General features: G+C 40.4%; 1 protein-coding gene and 1 long non-coding RNA gene across 3 annotated transcripts; both read left to right on the top strand.

Annotated features, from left to right (window-relative positions):
* Positions 1-421: 421 nt before the first annotated feature.
* LOC104444983 (nudix hydrolase 15, mitochondrial) lies at positions 422-4605 on the top strand. Of its 2 annotated transcripts, XM_010058763.3 has the most exons (6): positions 422-853; positions 1345-1487; positions 3355-3474; positions 3565-3762; positions 3940-4051; positions 4158-4605. In XM_010058763.3, exons 1-5 carry the CDS (start codon positions 490-492, stop codon positions 3940-3942), a joined length of 828 nt encoding a protein of 275 aa, XP_010057065.2. In that variant the 5' UTR covers positions 422-489; the 3' UTR covers positions 3943-4051; positions 4158-4605. The 2 variants fall into 2 exon arrangements, with proteins under 2 accessions (XP_010057065.2, XP_010057064.2); XM_010058762.3 differs by having other exon boundaries at positions 423-853; positions 3565-4051; positions 4158-4580.
* A 935-nt stretch (positions 4606-5540) lies between these two features.
* On the top strand, positions 5541-13666 carry LOC120293520. The gene is made up of 6 exons (XR_005551485.1): positions 5541-8446; positions 8750-8856; positions 11338-11543; positions 12503-12661; positions 12983-13072; positions 13385-13666. It is a non-coding gene; the product is annotated as an uncharacterized LOC120293520 (long non-coding RNA).
* Positions 13667-15024: the final 1358 nt, after the last annotated feature.

Below are 15024 nucleotides of genomic sequence, written 5' to 3'. Positions count from 1 at the left end.
TTGTTTAATATAATTTCTAAACTTTAATATGATATGCAACGTTTCTAAATTTTAGTATATGTTCAATGTAATCCTTTAATTATATGAAAATATTAGACTACGTTCTTGTATTAATTTAAATTTATGGACAACATTAAATATCATATAATCCAAGTACTACATTAAACATGTACAAAAATTTATGGACTTCATGAAACAAATTAAAAATTTAATAGATCATATTGAATAAATTAAAAATTCATTGTGCAATAGGACGTGGCCTGCTCGCATCGCTCTCAACGTTGTTGTGGGCAAATCAGAAAGCACGGTCGCACAGGCAAACTTAAGATATCGAAAGAAAATAGATTGGTCATTACTTAGCTTTTGAGACGACTGGTTCAAGTATCAGGACATTTCGCCAAAAAGAGAAAATAATCATTTGCATTAAAATTAAACAAGAACAACAAAGTACAAAAGCTTTTTCATTTTCTTGTATAAGATCCAGTGCAGATGATCTCGGTTCTCCGAAGAATTTCTGCATCGGCATCGGCGTCTCGATTCTTGAACCTCATGAGCAGCTCCCCACCGCCCCCTCCTCCTCCGTCGCAGAGGCTGGCGGCGTTGGCTCAGCAGCTCCGGCTGTACAAGCCGCCGCCGCCCGATTCCGAGGACGCCGAGGAGGAGCGGATCGAAGAGGCCGCCGGCAAGGTCGTGTCCCAAGTGGGCTTCCCGGAGTCGGCGACCCCGATCGCTGGCGACCCGGGAAGGTTCACGCCCAAAAGAGCCGCGGTCTTGATCTGCCTCTTCGAAGGCGATGATGGGGAGTTGCGGGTCATCCTCACCAAGAGGTCCTCCAGATTGTCCACCCACTCGGGTTCGTCTCTTTCGATGGTCGTCGTTGGATTTTTCGTTTTCAAGAATTTGGGTCCTTCCTTTTGTATCGTTTCGTATACGATGACTGATTAGATGTGAAGTAATCGATTCTTGTTCTTGCTTCAGATGAGAGAGTTTGATTCGCTGTCACATGTCGAGTGTGCATTTGTAGGTTTCTTGATGATTCGGAAAATGTGGGTTCAGTTTAATCAAGTGGTAGGTTCTTAAGTCTAGTCTTTGAATTGGGAGGTTTTGATCTTGTAGTACTTTTAGTGCCAAGTTGAATTTCTCTGTTTCTAGAAAATCGAGGCAGAGAAAGGCGATGCTAGCAGAAATGGTTGGGACTGAAACTTCAACTACAGTGAACGCAGAAAGTTTGGTTTTGTACTGTGTCAGGTGATTAGGATCTCTGCAGTAGGTATAAGCATGGTGACTACAAGAGCATGAAGGTGCTGTCCAGTGATCTAAGTTCAATTTTGTTTTGGGTTGCAGGTGAAGTATCACTGCCAGGTGGGAAAGCAGAGGAGGGTGATAAGGATGATGGAGATACTGCGACAAGGGAAGCCAATGAGGAAATCGGGTTGGATCCTTCCCTTGTCAACGTGGTAACTGTACTCGAGCCATTCTTGTCCAAGGTATTAGCATACATTACGCTCTTTTGCCATGGAAATGTTGAACTTCACTTAAAAATCTTCTCTCCCATGATAATAAAATGGAAAGTTGTGGGGGCCTTTTCTGAGGATTTGATGTGAATGGATAATATTTTAGAAGTATGAACCTGAACAACAAGCTTTATAGCTGAACGTTGAACCGCTTTTAGTAGTAATAGATTGAACTATGTCAGCAGTCTCTTCTCAATTAATATAAAGCATCATTAAACCAGCATTCACCACTTTTCTTGACAATAGTCTGTAGTAGTTGAATAGAATGTAGGTACTTTTGAGCACAGTCATCAAGAAGAGTGTATGTTTGATGTTGCATAATGGAGCGTTCCTTTGTTTCCAAGGTTCATCTCTCCAGCCATTTCCATTGTTAGGCTTTCATTCTTGACATGGTATCTCCAGAACATTCTGCATATATGGCACGTGCTTTGCCTGTTGGCATTGATAGGAACCCTGTGAGAATTGAGTTGCAGTTCAGTTGGAACAATGAAAGCATGTCCGAGTTGAATCCTAGTGAAACCACTTTACAATAATGGTTTATATCAAGTTTTCTTTCAAACTAAGACAGCTCCACGATGTTATGAATGCAGTCTCTCCTGTTTATTCTGATCTTTTCAGTGCATCGTGTGGTGAGTGTACACTGGCATGTTCTTTCTAGAAAGAAATGATACCATCGGTCCATTTAATAGTGTCAGCAATACTTAGTGGGATGTTCTTCCTTCATGCTCTCAGTTGATAACTTTCTCGGTAAAGGGCTCAGGAAAGGAATGATCTTAATAGCTCCAATGTTTGTCAAACATTTGCATATGCATTGTCAACTTTGATTCTTCAACGTGAAGGATGCATACTTGTATTTGCATGCTTGTGCTTTTGGAGTCTGTGTGCAGGAGAAGGGGGGATGCTGGTGCTTGTATGAGATTATGGTGTCTTCAGTGTATGGGCTTCAGTGGTGTTCATCTATAGGGTCTTCTTAAAGCAGAATGACAGAAGAACTTCATCTTCAACCATGCTTGATACACGCAATGGTCTATGATCATTGTTTGCCATCTGTTATTGTGAATTTCACACACTGATTGACTTGTGAAGGGACTTGTCTGATGGGAAAAGAGGAGGATAAAATGTTGAAATTGCCGAACTAATGTGGTTCAGTTTAGGGTCTGCAATGAAACAATGATTATTTACATTTCTTTTTGTGTAACTGATTGCTTATTCCGTTTAAAAACCAGTTCGCTGTACTCATTTCATGTTTGGCAACCCTCCTTGGAATCAATCCTAGTTAACACGGAACTTATTTCATTTCTATCCAGTTCTCCCCAACTCATCAACTGTGGAGGAGTTACATACTTGGGATGTTTAGGAAACGAAATTGGGCTGAGTCACATTATGAAACCTACCAGGATAAATATAACTGTCTTACTATCTTGTTCTTACCATGTGCATTGGGAGATTGCTATAATTCTGTGGAATATCATGCTGGTCCTTCGATAAATTATTGTGATTTAAGTGCACATATGCCTAATCCCATTTTCTCATTTCGTGGTTCTTCCTCCGGGTTCTTTGTCTATCATCCTCTGACAAAATGCTTAAATAGAATTCCATCATCAACAAAAGGAAGTTCTGAAGAGTCTCTCGACCAGTGATTAAGGATGGTCTTCCTTGTACTTTGGAAACAAAACTAGTCATGACATACCTCTTGGGCTATACCTATTCATGAGTTCCTTTAGAAATTGTTTACGTCAGTTTGCTTATTTCCTGCCATCATGTGAATTAATGAAATGTTAGCATTTGGTCTTACTTTTGTATGAATGTCTGGGTTTAATGACCAATTAATCTTTTGCAGCATCTCTTGAGAGTCATTCCGGTGATAGGCATACTTACCGACAAAAAAGCATTTAAACCCATCCCAAATCCTGCAGAAGTGGAAGCAGTATTTGATGCTCCGTTGGAGATGTTCATCAAGGTACCGCTTCATTCGACACACCATGTGACTGTAGTTATCTCAGTGGAGCTTGCAGGTCCTCATGACAAGAGCTGTGTATATTTTTTTCAGGATGAAAACCGAAGAGATGAAGAGAGAGAGTGGTTGGGCAATAAATATATCATTCATTTCTTCGACTATGAGGCGGGGAACAAGAAGTATTTGATATGGGGGTTGACGGCGGGGATTTTAATAAGGGCTGCATCAGTGGTATACGAGCGGCCACCAGCTTTTTTGGAGCAGAGTCCGAAGTTTAGAGTTCCTAGAATGGTAAATGAAGATACTGTAATGCCTTAAATCTGGCTAAATTGCTGACAATACATATTCAATAAAAGCAAGAATCTATTACTGCTGGATTGAATATGCTGAAGAGAAGTGCTTAGATGTACTCTGCAGTACTAAAGCATTGCAAATCTCAAACTTAATGCTTCTGCTTGATGCTCTTAGTGAAGATGTTGATCAATTTTTGCAAAGAAGAAAATAAATTTCAAGCAAAGACGTGCCTTGTATGATTAATATCAGACAAATATCTTGGAGTTGACTCATTAACTTCTCTCAGGTCAGTCATTGTCTGAGCACTGAAGTTTTGTCTTATTCTTCTGATATGCTATCTCTGTGTGCTGCCTTTGTCGATTGGGACTAATTTTGTGTTTCCTTTTCGCTAGGCGAGGGAAATAACTAATCTTTGTCGACTATTTCTACTCTGCTCGAGCTTTTCCAGGTAAGTGCTTGCCTTCCGTTAGCCGTGGATTAATCATGTAATAGAGTTTGAAGCTTGCCTCCACTTGTTGAAGTAATTGCTCTTTAGTGGATCATAATTGTATCATCCATTCGTGAAACCCTGCTAGCCTCACTTAATTTCTGTTTTTTTTTTTTCCCCTTTCTGATTATGGAGTCTTTAGCTAGTTATGATTTGCTAGGTAGTTTCTCATCATTGAGGGGCGAAATTGAGAGAGACTTAGTTTCAACTATTGTTTGACATTAATTGTTCAAGATCCTCCGCACTTTTCACTCCATCGATTGTGAACTTTGATGTTGAATCTTTATTCCTCATAGAGGCGAGAAAGTAGTGGGTGATATTGCATCTCTATGTGAATGGAATTGACCACATGATATTGCATCTCTATGTGATAATAAAAGGGTTGATTGCTTTTGTTGCAAGAATAAAAAGTCTATGCTATCCTTAGCTATAGTTCGTTGAAATAGAGAGACGCCAAACCTTTTCATAGTATGAACTTGATAATGATTTTATGTTGACAGTACTTCTCATGATCCCTAGAAAGATATTCCCTCTGTTATGTATGAGTTATTAGCAAAAGTTTCTTTGCCAATCAAATCAACTTAGAAGAAGCGACGGCAAATTGTTATATACTGATTCCGTGAGACAGTAAATGCATGATGGACATATATGCGTGTGGTGCCTAGTTATTGAGGATTCGATTTCAATTCGACATTGTGCGCAATAGGGTGAACTTGAGACAGAGTTGAGATTCTGATTCTCCGTTTCTCTTCCTCCATTCTAACAAATGCTTGAAAGTGCCAAAGTAGCTAGATCAATAATTTGTGAGGATACAGGACGAACCTAGTGAGGACTTTCACAAAGGGCGGGAATTCGAAAGCAATTCATCGACGAATGAATTGATGTATAAACGGCAGAAGCAGAGACTTAGCTTTGAGGGGCGATTGGGTTTGACGTGATTCAGTAGCTGATGAATGGGACGGACGATGGGGGCACATACCGGGGCAGGGGATCCTACATCTTCGTTGATTCGACGACCTTCATCTTGGTGATGATGAATCTGTGGGAAGTGTTGATGAAATTTACTCCCTTTGTGGGCCGAGCTAAATCTTCACGCGATTACTCGAGGGTTTGCAGGAAGTGACTTGGAGAACATGAGTACGAGCCATGCAGCACGAGGTGCGCATCGTTTAGATGGACAAATTCATTGGTTCGTTACATAAGACAATAATGATGAACGAGCGATCATGCCAAGAGTAGAAAAGGCATTATGCTCACCCACAACGAAATACGAAAAAAAAAAAAAAAAAAAAAAAAAACAGAGAGAGAGAGACCCAACTTTAACGCTTCTTCAAGAGGTTATATATATTGAAATAGTCATTAATCACTTAACAGATTAATGACTATTTAGATAAGGAATCCTATGACGTTATGTCACATATTATACAAGATGATGTGTCTTCGGGGCATGGTGGGAAAATATAAAATTGTATGACATAGAATTTCAAACAAAGCAATGTCCAATCAAATCATTTTAGCTAGAAGAACAAAATGGACAACACTTTTATTAATTCGATCCTAAATCTTTTAATTTTATTAACTAAGTTATTAACATTTTTATGTTTTGCTAATTGAGTCAATCTAGTTAATTTTGGTCAAAAAATTACTTATGTGGATGTCGATAGTCGATTCTAACGTGAACAATTTTTAAAAACATTTTAATATTTTTTTTGAATTTTTTTTTCTTTCTTTCTTTTCCTTTTCTTCCCTTTTGCCCTTAGTGGAGAGGTGAGAGCCGACAAGGTCAACCTCGTTGGCCTTGGTTGAGCCTTGTTGTGATTGGGTAAGGCTTGACTTTGCTAGATTCGGCGAGACTTGCCCTTGTTGTTACTAGGTGAGGTCGGCTTCACCATGGCTAGGTGAGGCTCGAACTAGTAAGATCTAGTGAGGTCAAGCCTTGCTAGGGCGGATGAGGCTTGACCTTGCCGTTGCTAAGTGAGGTCAGCCTCAATTTTTGGGCATGGCAAGGAAAAGTAGTACAAGTAACGTGTTCATCATAATTGGACTTATAGTAGTGAAGCATTAATATAGATGCTATTGACTAACTATTTTGGCATTTTTGTTTTCTTTATGCTTTGGAATCTTCACAACTTGGAGAATGGAGCCAAAAGAGATATGCTCCTATGCAAGCATTATTTTATCAATGGTGTTGTTGTCCATCTTAAAGTATCGATTTCATGCGCCATTCTTATTTCTATTTGTATGTGAGTTGGCTGGATGGACTAAACTGACATAATTACAAAATTTTATGACTAAATTGGCAAAAAAATAAATAAATAAGTTTAGGATTGAATCATCACAATTACAATATATTTAAGACTTTAAAAAAAAAATAATAATAACTCTCCTGATATAAAACCTATAAATAAGAGATGTGGAATATTATTCCACTCTCACGTACAAATAGAAATAAGAATGGCACATGAAATTGATACTTTAAGACGGATGCACTCTTTGCTAGGGGCTAATGCGGGATCTCGTTGGTCTTCGCTGGTCCTCGCCTTTGGCTAGATGCTAAGGCCTAGCAACTGGCCAAAGAAAGAAGGGAATAATGAAAAAACCTAAGGGAAAGAAAACGAGAGGGAGAAAGAAAAGAAAATGAAAGAAAATAATAAATAAATAATTGAAAAAATATATAAAATAATTTATACTATGCTATGTAAAATGGCTCACATTCACATAAATGATTTCCAGCCAAAATTGGCCAAGTGAACTTAATTTAAAAAATATGAAAATGTTTATAATTTCATGAGTACAATTAAAATATTTAAGACTGAGTTGTTAAAAATGCAATAGATTTATGATTTTTTGAAGAATTTTTCAGATGTGGATATGCCTTTTTATCCTAAGTTACTCTTAACGACTTTGGAACTACTGAAGAAAAGGGCTACTCCGACGAGGACGACATCATTTACGTTAGAAAGGGTGCGGTCATGCCTTCTTATCATGCTTGGCTATAAAATAAAAATAAAAATGAACCGTGTCGTCGATACCCTTTGACTGGTTTAGCACAAAATCTTTTCTTAGCCCTAATCTTACGTAATTACAAGCTCTAGAAGCTGGGGGCGACTCCTTTCTGTTTTGACGTAGGAAAAAAGCACAAAGCGACAGGGCGAAAGAGGTGAACTGGTTGGCTTGCAATCAAAATCCTCAAGTAACGACGCAATTAAGCTAGTGACTTCCAACCAAAGTGTCAATGAAATTTACTCCTTTTTTCGGCCGTACGACATCGTCGGCGAGAGTGAACTGAGAGGCGAGGGAGGGGAAAGACGAGAGGCGACCGGTGCGAGGGAGTCGAGAGGTAAGCCTATTTGAGAGTGAGTCTGAGAGGCTATGGCTTTGTTTTTCTCCTAAAAACCACTGATAGGCTGCTTTAGTTTAGAAAATTAGACGAAAAAATTACCCAGAAAAAAGGAAAATTAAGGCATACTGGCCCGTTCCGGTTTTTTGTGCAAATACAGGAACCTAACAAGTTATTGCCAATTCCCAATACTGCGAGAATCATCTAGAAGCAGCTGGTTTGGTCCGGTTTCTGGTCACTCACTCTTAGTTCAATCTCAAAACTGAGCGAAGTCAGAGAAGAAACAAAAGCGAAATTACAAGAGGTGAAGAAAATTGTACTTCCTTTTTCAGGAAAACAGATAGATATTGATGTTTTAGAAGAAATTATTTGTACGGATCGTTTGCTTTATGATTTTACTTTTTTATTTGAGCAAAATAAAGAAATTAGTAATGAAGTTAAAATATTTACTTTGTAATTTTTCTTTTGAGATTATGCCTACTTTTTGTCAATTTTCTATAAAAAATTTAGAGTGAACTTTACAAATGACTAATTTTTTTTTTTTGGTCGAAAGGTAGATATATTTAAATAGGAAATGTAGTACAACCCGAAACCAGGGCTTCATTACAGATTAAATCCAACATAGCTTGAGGTGGGTAGGAAACCCAGTTGGAAGGAAGGAGGCCACTCCCGTGGGCCTTCGCAGCCCAATCAACTAGGGCATTGCATTCTGGTTGACAATGCTGCAGAGAGAGATGAGGAAAACAGAGCAGTAGGGATTGGCATTCGGCGAATAGGGCTTGACAGTTCCATGGCGGCAAACGGCTCCGATTCATGGTCTCAACAAGGATCTGATTGTCAGTTTCAAGCTGCAGGTGAGAATCAGTTTGCTGATGGAGTATAAGATACTTTAGCATTTGTAGAAGTGCTTGAGTCTTTGATTCAAGTGTGGTTGAGGTTGGAATAGTGCGTGTGAATCCATCGATCATCTTCCCTGTGTGATCGCGAAATATACTTGCAATCGCACCTGTATGATTAGGGCTAAGGAAAGCAGCATCCATATTCACCTTAATGGATCCTTGTCTCGGAGGAAGCCATGTAGAGTTAGGGTGTTGGCGTTGAGGACCAATTGAGACTGCTATCTGTTTTGAGCTGAGACAAAATTTGGCCATATGCAGGGCTGTATCAACAAGAAGATCTGGATGAGTTCGTTGATTGCGAAAGATGAGCTGGTTTCGAGCTTTCTAGATATGCCATAAAAGAGCTGCAATGATCTCTAAGATAGGTATGTTCCCCTTCTACTCAATAATATATGCAAGCCATTGATCGATGCGGGTTGTTGATGAACTGGGAAAAGTGATGTTCACTTTCGGATTGCTCCAAATAGTTCTTGATGATGGACAAAGTAGAAACAGGTGTTCAGTAGTTTCAGGAGTAGTAGCTGAGCATAATTTGCAAAAAGGGTCGGGGATAATTCGGCGATGGAATAGATTGGCCTTGGTAGGTAATGCATTATGGCATAGAGACCATAGGAAAGTGTGGATTTTGGGTGCCGTTTTTATCTTCCATATTTGCTTCCAGATTTTTGTTGGTGTGTGATAAGAAGATGAAGCTTGTGAATGTGCTTTGCGAGAAGCAGATTGAGTAATGTAATGATATCTGCTTTTAACAGTATAGTTACCATCGTGAGTGACTGTCCAGCATAGTTTGTCTTCAGTGGTGATTGTCCATAGTTGAATGGTTAGAATTTCTTCCACAGCCTGAGGTAGAAAAGTCTGATGAAGAAGGGCTACATTCCATGTATTATGTTCAGGAAGGATATAGTCTGCGACCAGTTTAGGCTCCTTTCTGTTCACTGGTCTACCTAGGATGCCAATGTTCAGCCATCTATCCTCTCTAGCATTAATGTAAGATCCATTTCCAACTGACCATTTAAGTCCCTCACTAATAGAGTCTCGGCCAAGAAGAATACTCCTCCATCCCCAAGAAGGTCGATATCCCTGTTCAGCTTTCCATAAAGATGTAGATTGGAAATATAATGCTTTAAATACACTGGCTAATAAGGATGTAGGGTTATGAAATAGTCGTCAGGCTTGTTTTCCCAGTAGGGCTTTGTTAAAGGATATGAGGTCTCTGAAGCCCATTCCTCCTTTCTCTTTACAATCGGTTAGGATATCCCAACTTTTCCAGTGAATAGCAGATTTATTACTGCTGTTTTGCCACCAAAATCAAGCTATTTTCTTCTCAATAGATTGACAAATAGAAACAGGAACCTTGAATGTCATCATAGTATACTGAGGTAAAGCCTGAACCACAGATTTCAACAGAATTTCTTTCCCCCCTCTGGAAATCAGTTTTTCTTTCCATCCCTCCAACTTAGAATTGACTCTGCTTAATATCCAGGCAAACATATCCCTTTTGGAAGACCCCCAATCAGATGGAATGCCAAGGTACTTACTAGTTTTAGCCAGCAGAGGAACGCGTAATTCATTTGCTAGGTTAGTCTTAAGGGGGGTAAGGGCAGAATTTGGTAAGGAATAAACCAGACTTGTTCCTATTGATTGCTTGACCTGTAGCTAGGCAATACTGATTTAGAATATTCGATAAGTTCTGACATTCTTTAATAGTACCATTAAGAAAAAAGATAGCATCATTGGCAAAGAACATATGGGATAAAGTTGGACATCTTCTATTGAGAGTGATACCTCGTAGATTACCCATGTCAATTGCTTGTGTGATGAGGGTGGAGAGAAGGTTGGCCAAGAGAATAAACAAGTATGGAGAGAGGGGATCACCTTGCCGAAGTCCCCTTGATGGTTGGAAATAGGATAGAAATTCACCATTGAACTTAATGCTGAGAGAGGTAGTAGTTACACATTGCATCAGCCACGTGACCCAACGTTTATGAAATCCCAATCGGTAAAGGTAAGCTTGTAGAAAGTCCCACTCTACCCTATCAAAAGCTTTCTGCATATCCAGTTTTAGTATTGCCTGAAAGTGTTTCTTTCGTTTTCGAATCTTCAGCCGGTGAATGACCTCTTGAACAAGGAGAACATGAAAGCGCTCTGTTCTTTAGAAATAAGCTATGGCAGCCAGGGCTTCAGTCTGTTAACTAACACTTTGGAAATGATTTTATAAATGAAATTACACAAGCTGATAGGGCGGAATTGATCTAACCGTTCCGGTTTGGGTAGTTTTGGGATTAGAGAGATGGCAATGCGGTTAATGTCTGCTGGCACACTTCCTATGGAGAAAAAATTGTTGACAGTAGTAAAAACATCTTCTTGAATAATATCCCAATAGTTATGATAGAATAAACCATTTAAACCATCAGGTCTTGGGGAAGATGTAGCTCCTAATTGAAAAGTAGCCTGCTTGACTTCTTCTCGCTTGACTTCTTCTCGAGTTATGTCTGCTGTTAGGGATGAGTTCATTTTTGCTGTGACAATTGGAGGACATTGTGATAGGATAGGTTGAAAATCTCGATGACCACACGATGTATAAAGCCTGTTAAAAAATGAATGAGTTAGATGCTTCAACTGATCAATGTCTCAAATCCACTCATCATTATCATTCTTCAAGATGCTGATGCGGTTTCTTTTCCTTCGTTGAACTGTGGTTGCATGAAAGAAACGAGTGTTTCTGTCACCCCATCGCATCCATTTAATGCGGGAACGCATTCCCCAATATTGTTCTTCTTGTGACCAGCATTTCTGAATCCGATCATTCAAAGCTCGAACCTGATGTGCGTCATAAATACCTACAGGTTGATTAGTATGTTGTTGAAGTTGCTGCTGGAGAAGAGCAATCTGAGTATGGTTCGCAGAAAAGGCTGATTTGCTCCACTTTATTAGAGCTCTTGTGGTTGCTCGAATCTTATGGGAGATGGAAGAGTTACTGAGAGATGGAGCCGACCAGGCATCCCCTACCACACGACGACATTCCTCATGCTCAAGCCAGAAAGATTCAAAGGTAAAAACTCTTGCTCCCCTCCCTGATTTTATATGAGTAGATAGAATAAGAGGACTGTGGTCCGACCCTATGGCAAGGAAAGCCACAACCTCTGCTTCTGGATATGTCAAACGCCAATCAATAGTGCATAGAGCTCAGTCAATTCTCTCTTTAACCAACTCCTGTCCACTTCGATTATTGCTCCAAGTGTAGGCGCAACCCTTAGTCTCTAGGTCCATCAAGGAACAATCCTGGAGCATTTCCCGAAAAGATTGTAGTCGATAAGGTTCAGCAGGTTTTTTACTCACCTTTTCCCAGTTATACAAAACTTCGTTAAAGTCTCCTAAGCACACCCAAGGTTGAGTGTGAGAGTATGAAAGTTGCCTCAATTCAGCCCAAAATAGTTGTCTCTGATGATAAACAGGAGGAGCATGCAAAACAGTAAGACACATAGTAGAAATACCCCTATTGTCAGAACAAACAGTGTCAATAAGATGAGAGGTGTGGACCAGGACATGAAGTGAAATGTGATCTTCCCAGAATAGGACCATCCCTCCAGCCAAGCCCTGAGGGTTCACCACAAAACAATTGCTGTAGTTTAGCCTGCGTTGGAGCTGATCAATAACTGGTTGCTGGTTCCGAGTTTCCATCAAAAAAATTATATCGGGCTTATCCTGAGCCACTATGGCCCGAAGAGCACGAACTGTTAGGGAATTGCCCAATCCCTGACAGTTCCATCTTAGGATCTTCATTTGTTAGTTGGTGGCTTATTTGGGCAAGCCACCACAGCCCGTCATAGGCCCCGCCACCAAGAACAGGGGGTATCCAACAGTGCTTTCATCCAGTATCTAGGAGTATATGACGTTTCTTTGCTTTCTTTAACTGAGTAGTTTTAGCCTGCAAGCGAGGATGTTTAGGTTTTTTTGATGGAGATGCAATAGTGTGAAGTACATTGACCTCGGTTATATGTGTTTGAACAGGGGGGTTGTTATCTCTTTCTGAGAGAGCAGAACATCATGATGACTGTCAATAGGTGAGCTATGAAGATTCTGAATGGTGTGTATCAATAGAAACTGGCTGAGTTGGTATCTCCACAGGGGCAGGAGGAAGTAAAAGAAGCCCTGGCTGAGGTGTTTCAGGTGCACTTTCTTCAATGTCCTCCGGGTTAATGTGAAATTCATAAAATGTCTGCCAATAGGGACTGTGTTCATTAGCTTCAGCGTGTAACCACTGTCCATGATACATGTTGTCTCTCCTATCAAACTGAGTCTCATCATAGGGAATTTCTTTGCAATATGAGGTGTAGTGGCCCAAAACACCACAGGAATAGCAGTAATGTGGCAACCGTTCATAACGAAAGTCGAGCCAAATATTTTTCCCTTCCACACGTATAAGTTTGCCTGGTTTGAGAGGTTCTGTGAGAGGAAGATCGACCTTAACTCTTGCTGCTCTGGATGTAGGTCATTCTTTTGCATCAATCCGGACCTCTAGAGGCTGGCCGACATCCTGTGCGATTCTTCTCAAGAATTGCTCAGTGCATCGCTCAAGGGGTAAGCCCAAGATTTGTAACCAAAAGGCACAAGTTGTGAAATTGTAGCAGTGCAGAGGCGTATTAGGAACCCAAGGCTTGAGGAGAAGCAAATTATTAGTGAATAACCAAGGTCCATTGTCAAGAACCTTCAGTTTGTCTGCTTCTGATATAAATTTGAAAACATAGAACCCTTTTTCTCTTGGAGTAACCTTTACAGTGTCTATCCGCCAGGCTTTTTTCATAGTTTGCTGGAAAGCAGGAAAATTGACATTTGAGTTGGCTAGGAGTTTACCGACAAGAGTTAACTTACATTCTTCTATTGTGGCTGTAGGAGGAGCATCGTCCCAAGCTTCAATTGCATTAGATGACCAAAGTTTGCCTAATCGGCTACATAAGGCAGCTAATCGAGCATCTTCAACTGGGTCCATCGTTGCGATAGGAGAAACAACTTCAAAGTTCGATTTGGTGGTGATGGTTGCAACAGAGGTTGTATGCAGAACATGGGAATGGCATCAGTGAAGTTGCTAGATGAACATGCACGACTTAGATAGAACCAGCAAAGAAGGTGGGATAGTGGGTAGACGGAGAAAATGGAATGGGAAAACAGGAAGAATCGTAAAGGGAAGGAGGAAGGGTGGAAAGTGTGGGAGATGGAGAGCTCCATCGAAGTGATGTAGGGAGTTGCAGGGATGAGATGGTGAAGTAGATGCGAAGAAGCCGAAGCTAAAAGGAAATGAATTGGGGTTTAGGAAGAAAATGACTACCGGAGCGGTAGAGGAAAATTGTTGACAAGACATTTTTCAATATTTTTAGCGGTCCTGTGGCATTGATTTGATGTAAGCTAGATGCCACATCAGCACAATTTCCCAAAATTAAAAGAACACGTCTCGCTAGGTTGTTTGAACGGCTTGGCACCTCCAACCCACATATGTTGGCAGCGGCCATTGACCCTCGTCCTGGTCCCTAAGCATCAACAAGGGCTGGCAACCCTCGCTGACCACAAGCCAAGGCCAACCATACTTGCTGTGAGCAAGGCTAATATATTTTTGAATAATTATGTTGGCATTTTTGTTATCTCTAAGCTTTTTGAATCTTGACAACTTGGAGAAGATCCAATGTAGTGGAGCCAAAAGAGCTATGATGATATCAAATACAAACCAAGACCTCATGACGACAAATTTGAAGTCCACGGGATGGTAACGTTTGTAAGAGTTTTTCTAATGTTGACTACATTAATTTATATTGTAATTTACTGTTTTTACGGTTACTGTAAACCATGGTTAGTCTAAGGTGAGATATAAGATTGATTAATTAGTCTATTATAAGGCTAACTAGTGTGGGCTGAGTTGAGCCTAACCCGTAATGAGGGAGCCTATGGTTGGAAACTCTATAAATAGTGCTCAAGTTTCTTCTTTAACCATAATTTTCACATGTATCATCACCTAATGAGCGTTTACCTAACGTTAAATGTGAGGGGGACCGTTTTATTGAGTCAGTGATATGGAGGGCAATACTCATTGAGCTAGTGATACGGAGGGCAATATTCATTGAGCTAGTGATATGGAGGGCAATAAAGGAGAATGACTTGCACGTGGAACATTGTGTTTTTGCTTTTTGCTTCAAGAATGATGGATCCCAAAATAGGAATCTTTCTAAAATGCATATTCTTGTTCTAGTTATAGAAATTTTGGGGTTGCGCAATTTGCGTCCAACATGTGGTATCCGACTCTTGACCGCGTGTGGGGCCACAGCAAAATGCTATTCTGACTCCGACCTCGTGTGGGGCCACAACGAGGACGCTGTTCTATTAAGAAGTGGAGAGTGTGATGGCCCAAGCGGTGGTCCTCGGATGTGCGCAAGGAAGGGTTTCTCTCTTGTCTCACATCGTCTAGGGAGGGAGTCCTGGGCTAACTTATAAGGCTTGGGTTCCTCTAACTGTACATACGCGTTTTCTTGGGGTAATATGGGCTG

This window comes from Eucalyptus grandis, chromosome 5, assembly GCF_016545825.1.
Source record: "Eucalyptus grandis isolate ANBG69807.140 chromosome 5, ASM1654582v1, whole genome shotgun sequence".
NCBI lineage: Eukaryota > Viridiplantae > Streptophyta > Magnoliopsida > Myrtales > Myrtaceae > Eucalyptus > Eucalyptus grandis.
This window is presented reverse-complemented; position numbering and strand designations above follow the sequence as displayed.

What these genes read in the sequence shown, in the direction of transcription:
- LOC104444983 (XM_010058762.3), top strand. Translation starts at nt 490, where the DNA reads ATGATCTCGGTTCTCCGAAGAATTTCTGCATCGGCATCGGCGTCTCGA. An exon ending in TCGAGCCATTCTTGTCCAAG is followed by an intron (nt 1,488 to 3,354) that starts GTATTAGCATAC and finishes AATCTTTTGCAG; the next exon opens with CATCTCTTGAGAGTCATTCC. An exon ending in CGTTGGAGATGTTCATCAAG is followed by an intron (nt 3,475 to 3,564) that starts GTACCGCTTCAT and finishes TATTTTTTTCAG; the next exon opens with GATGAAAACCGAAGAGATGA.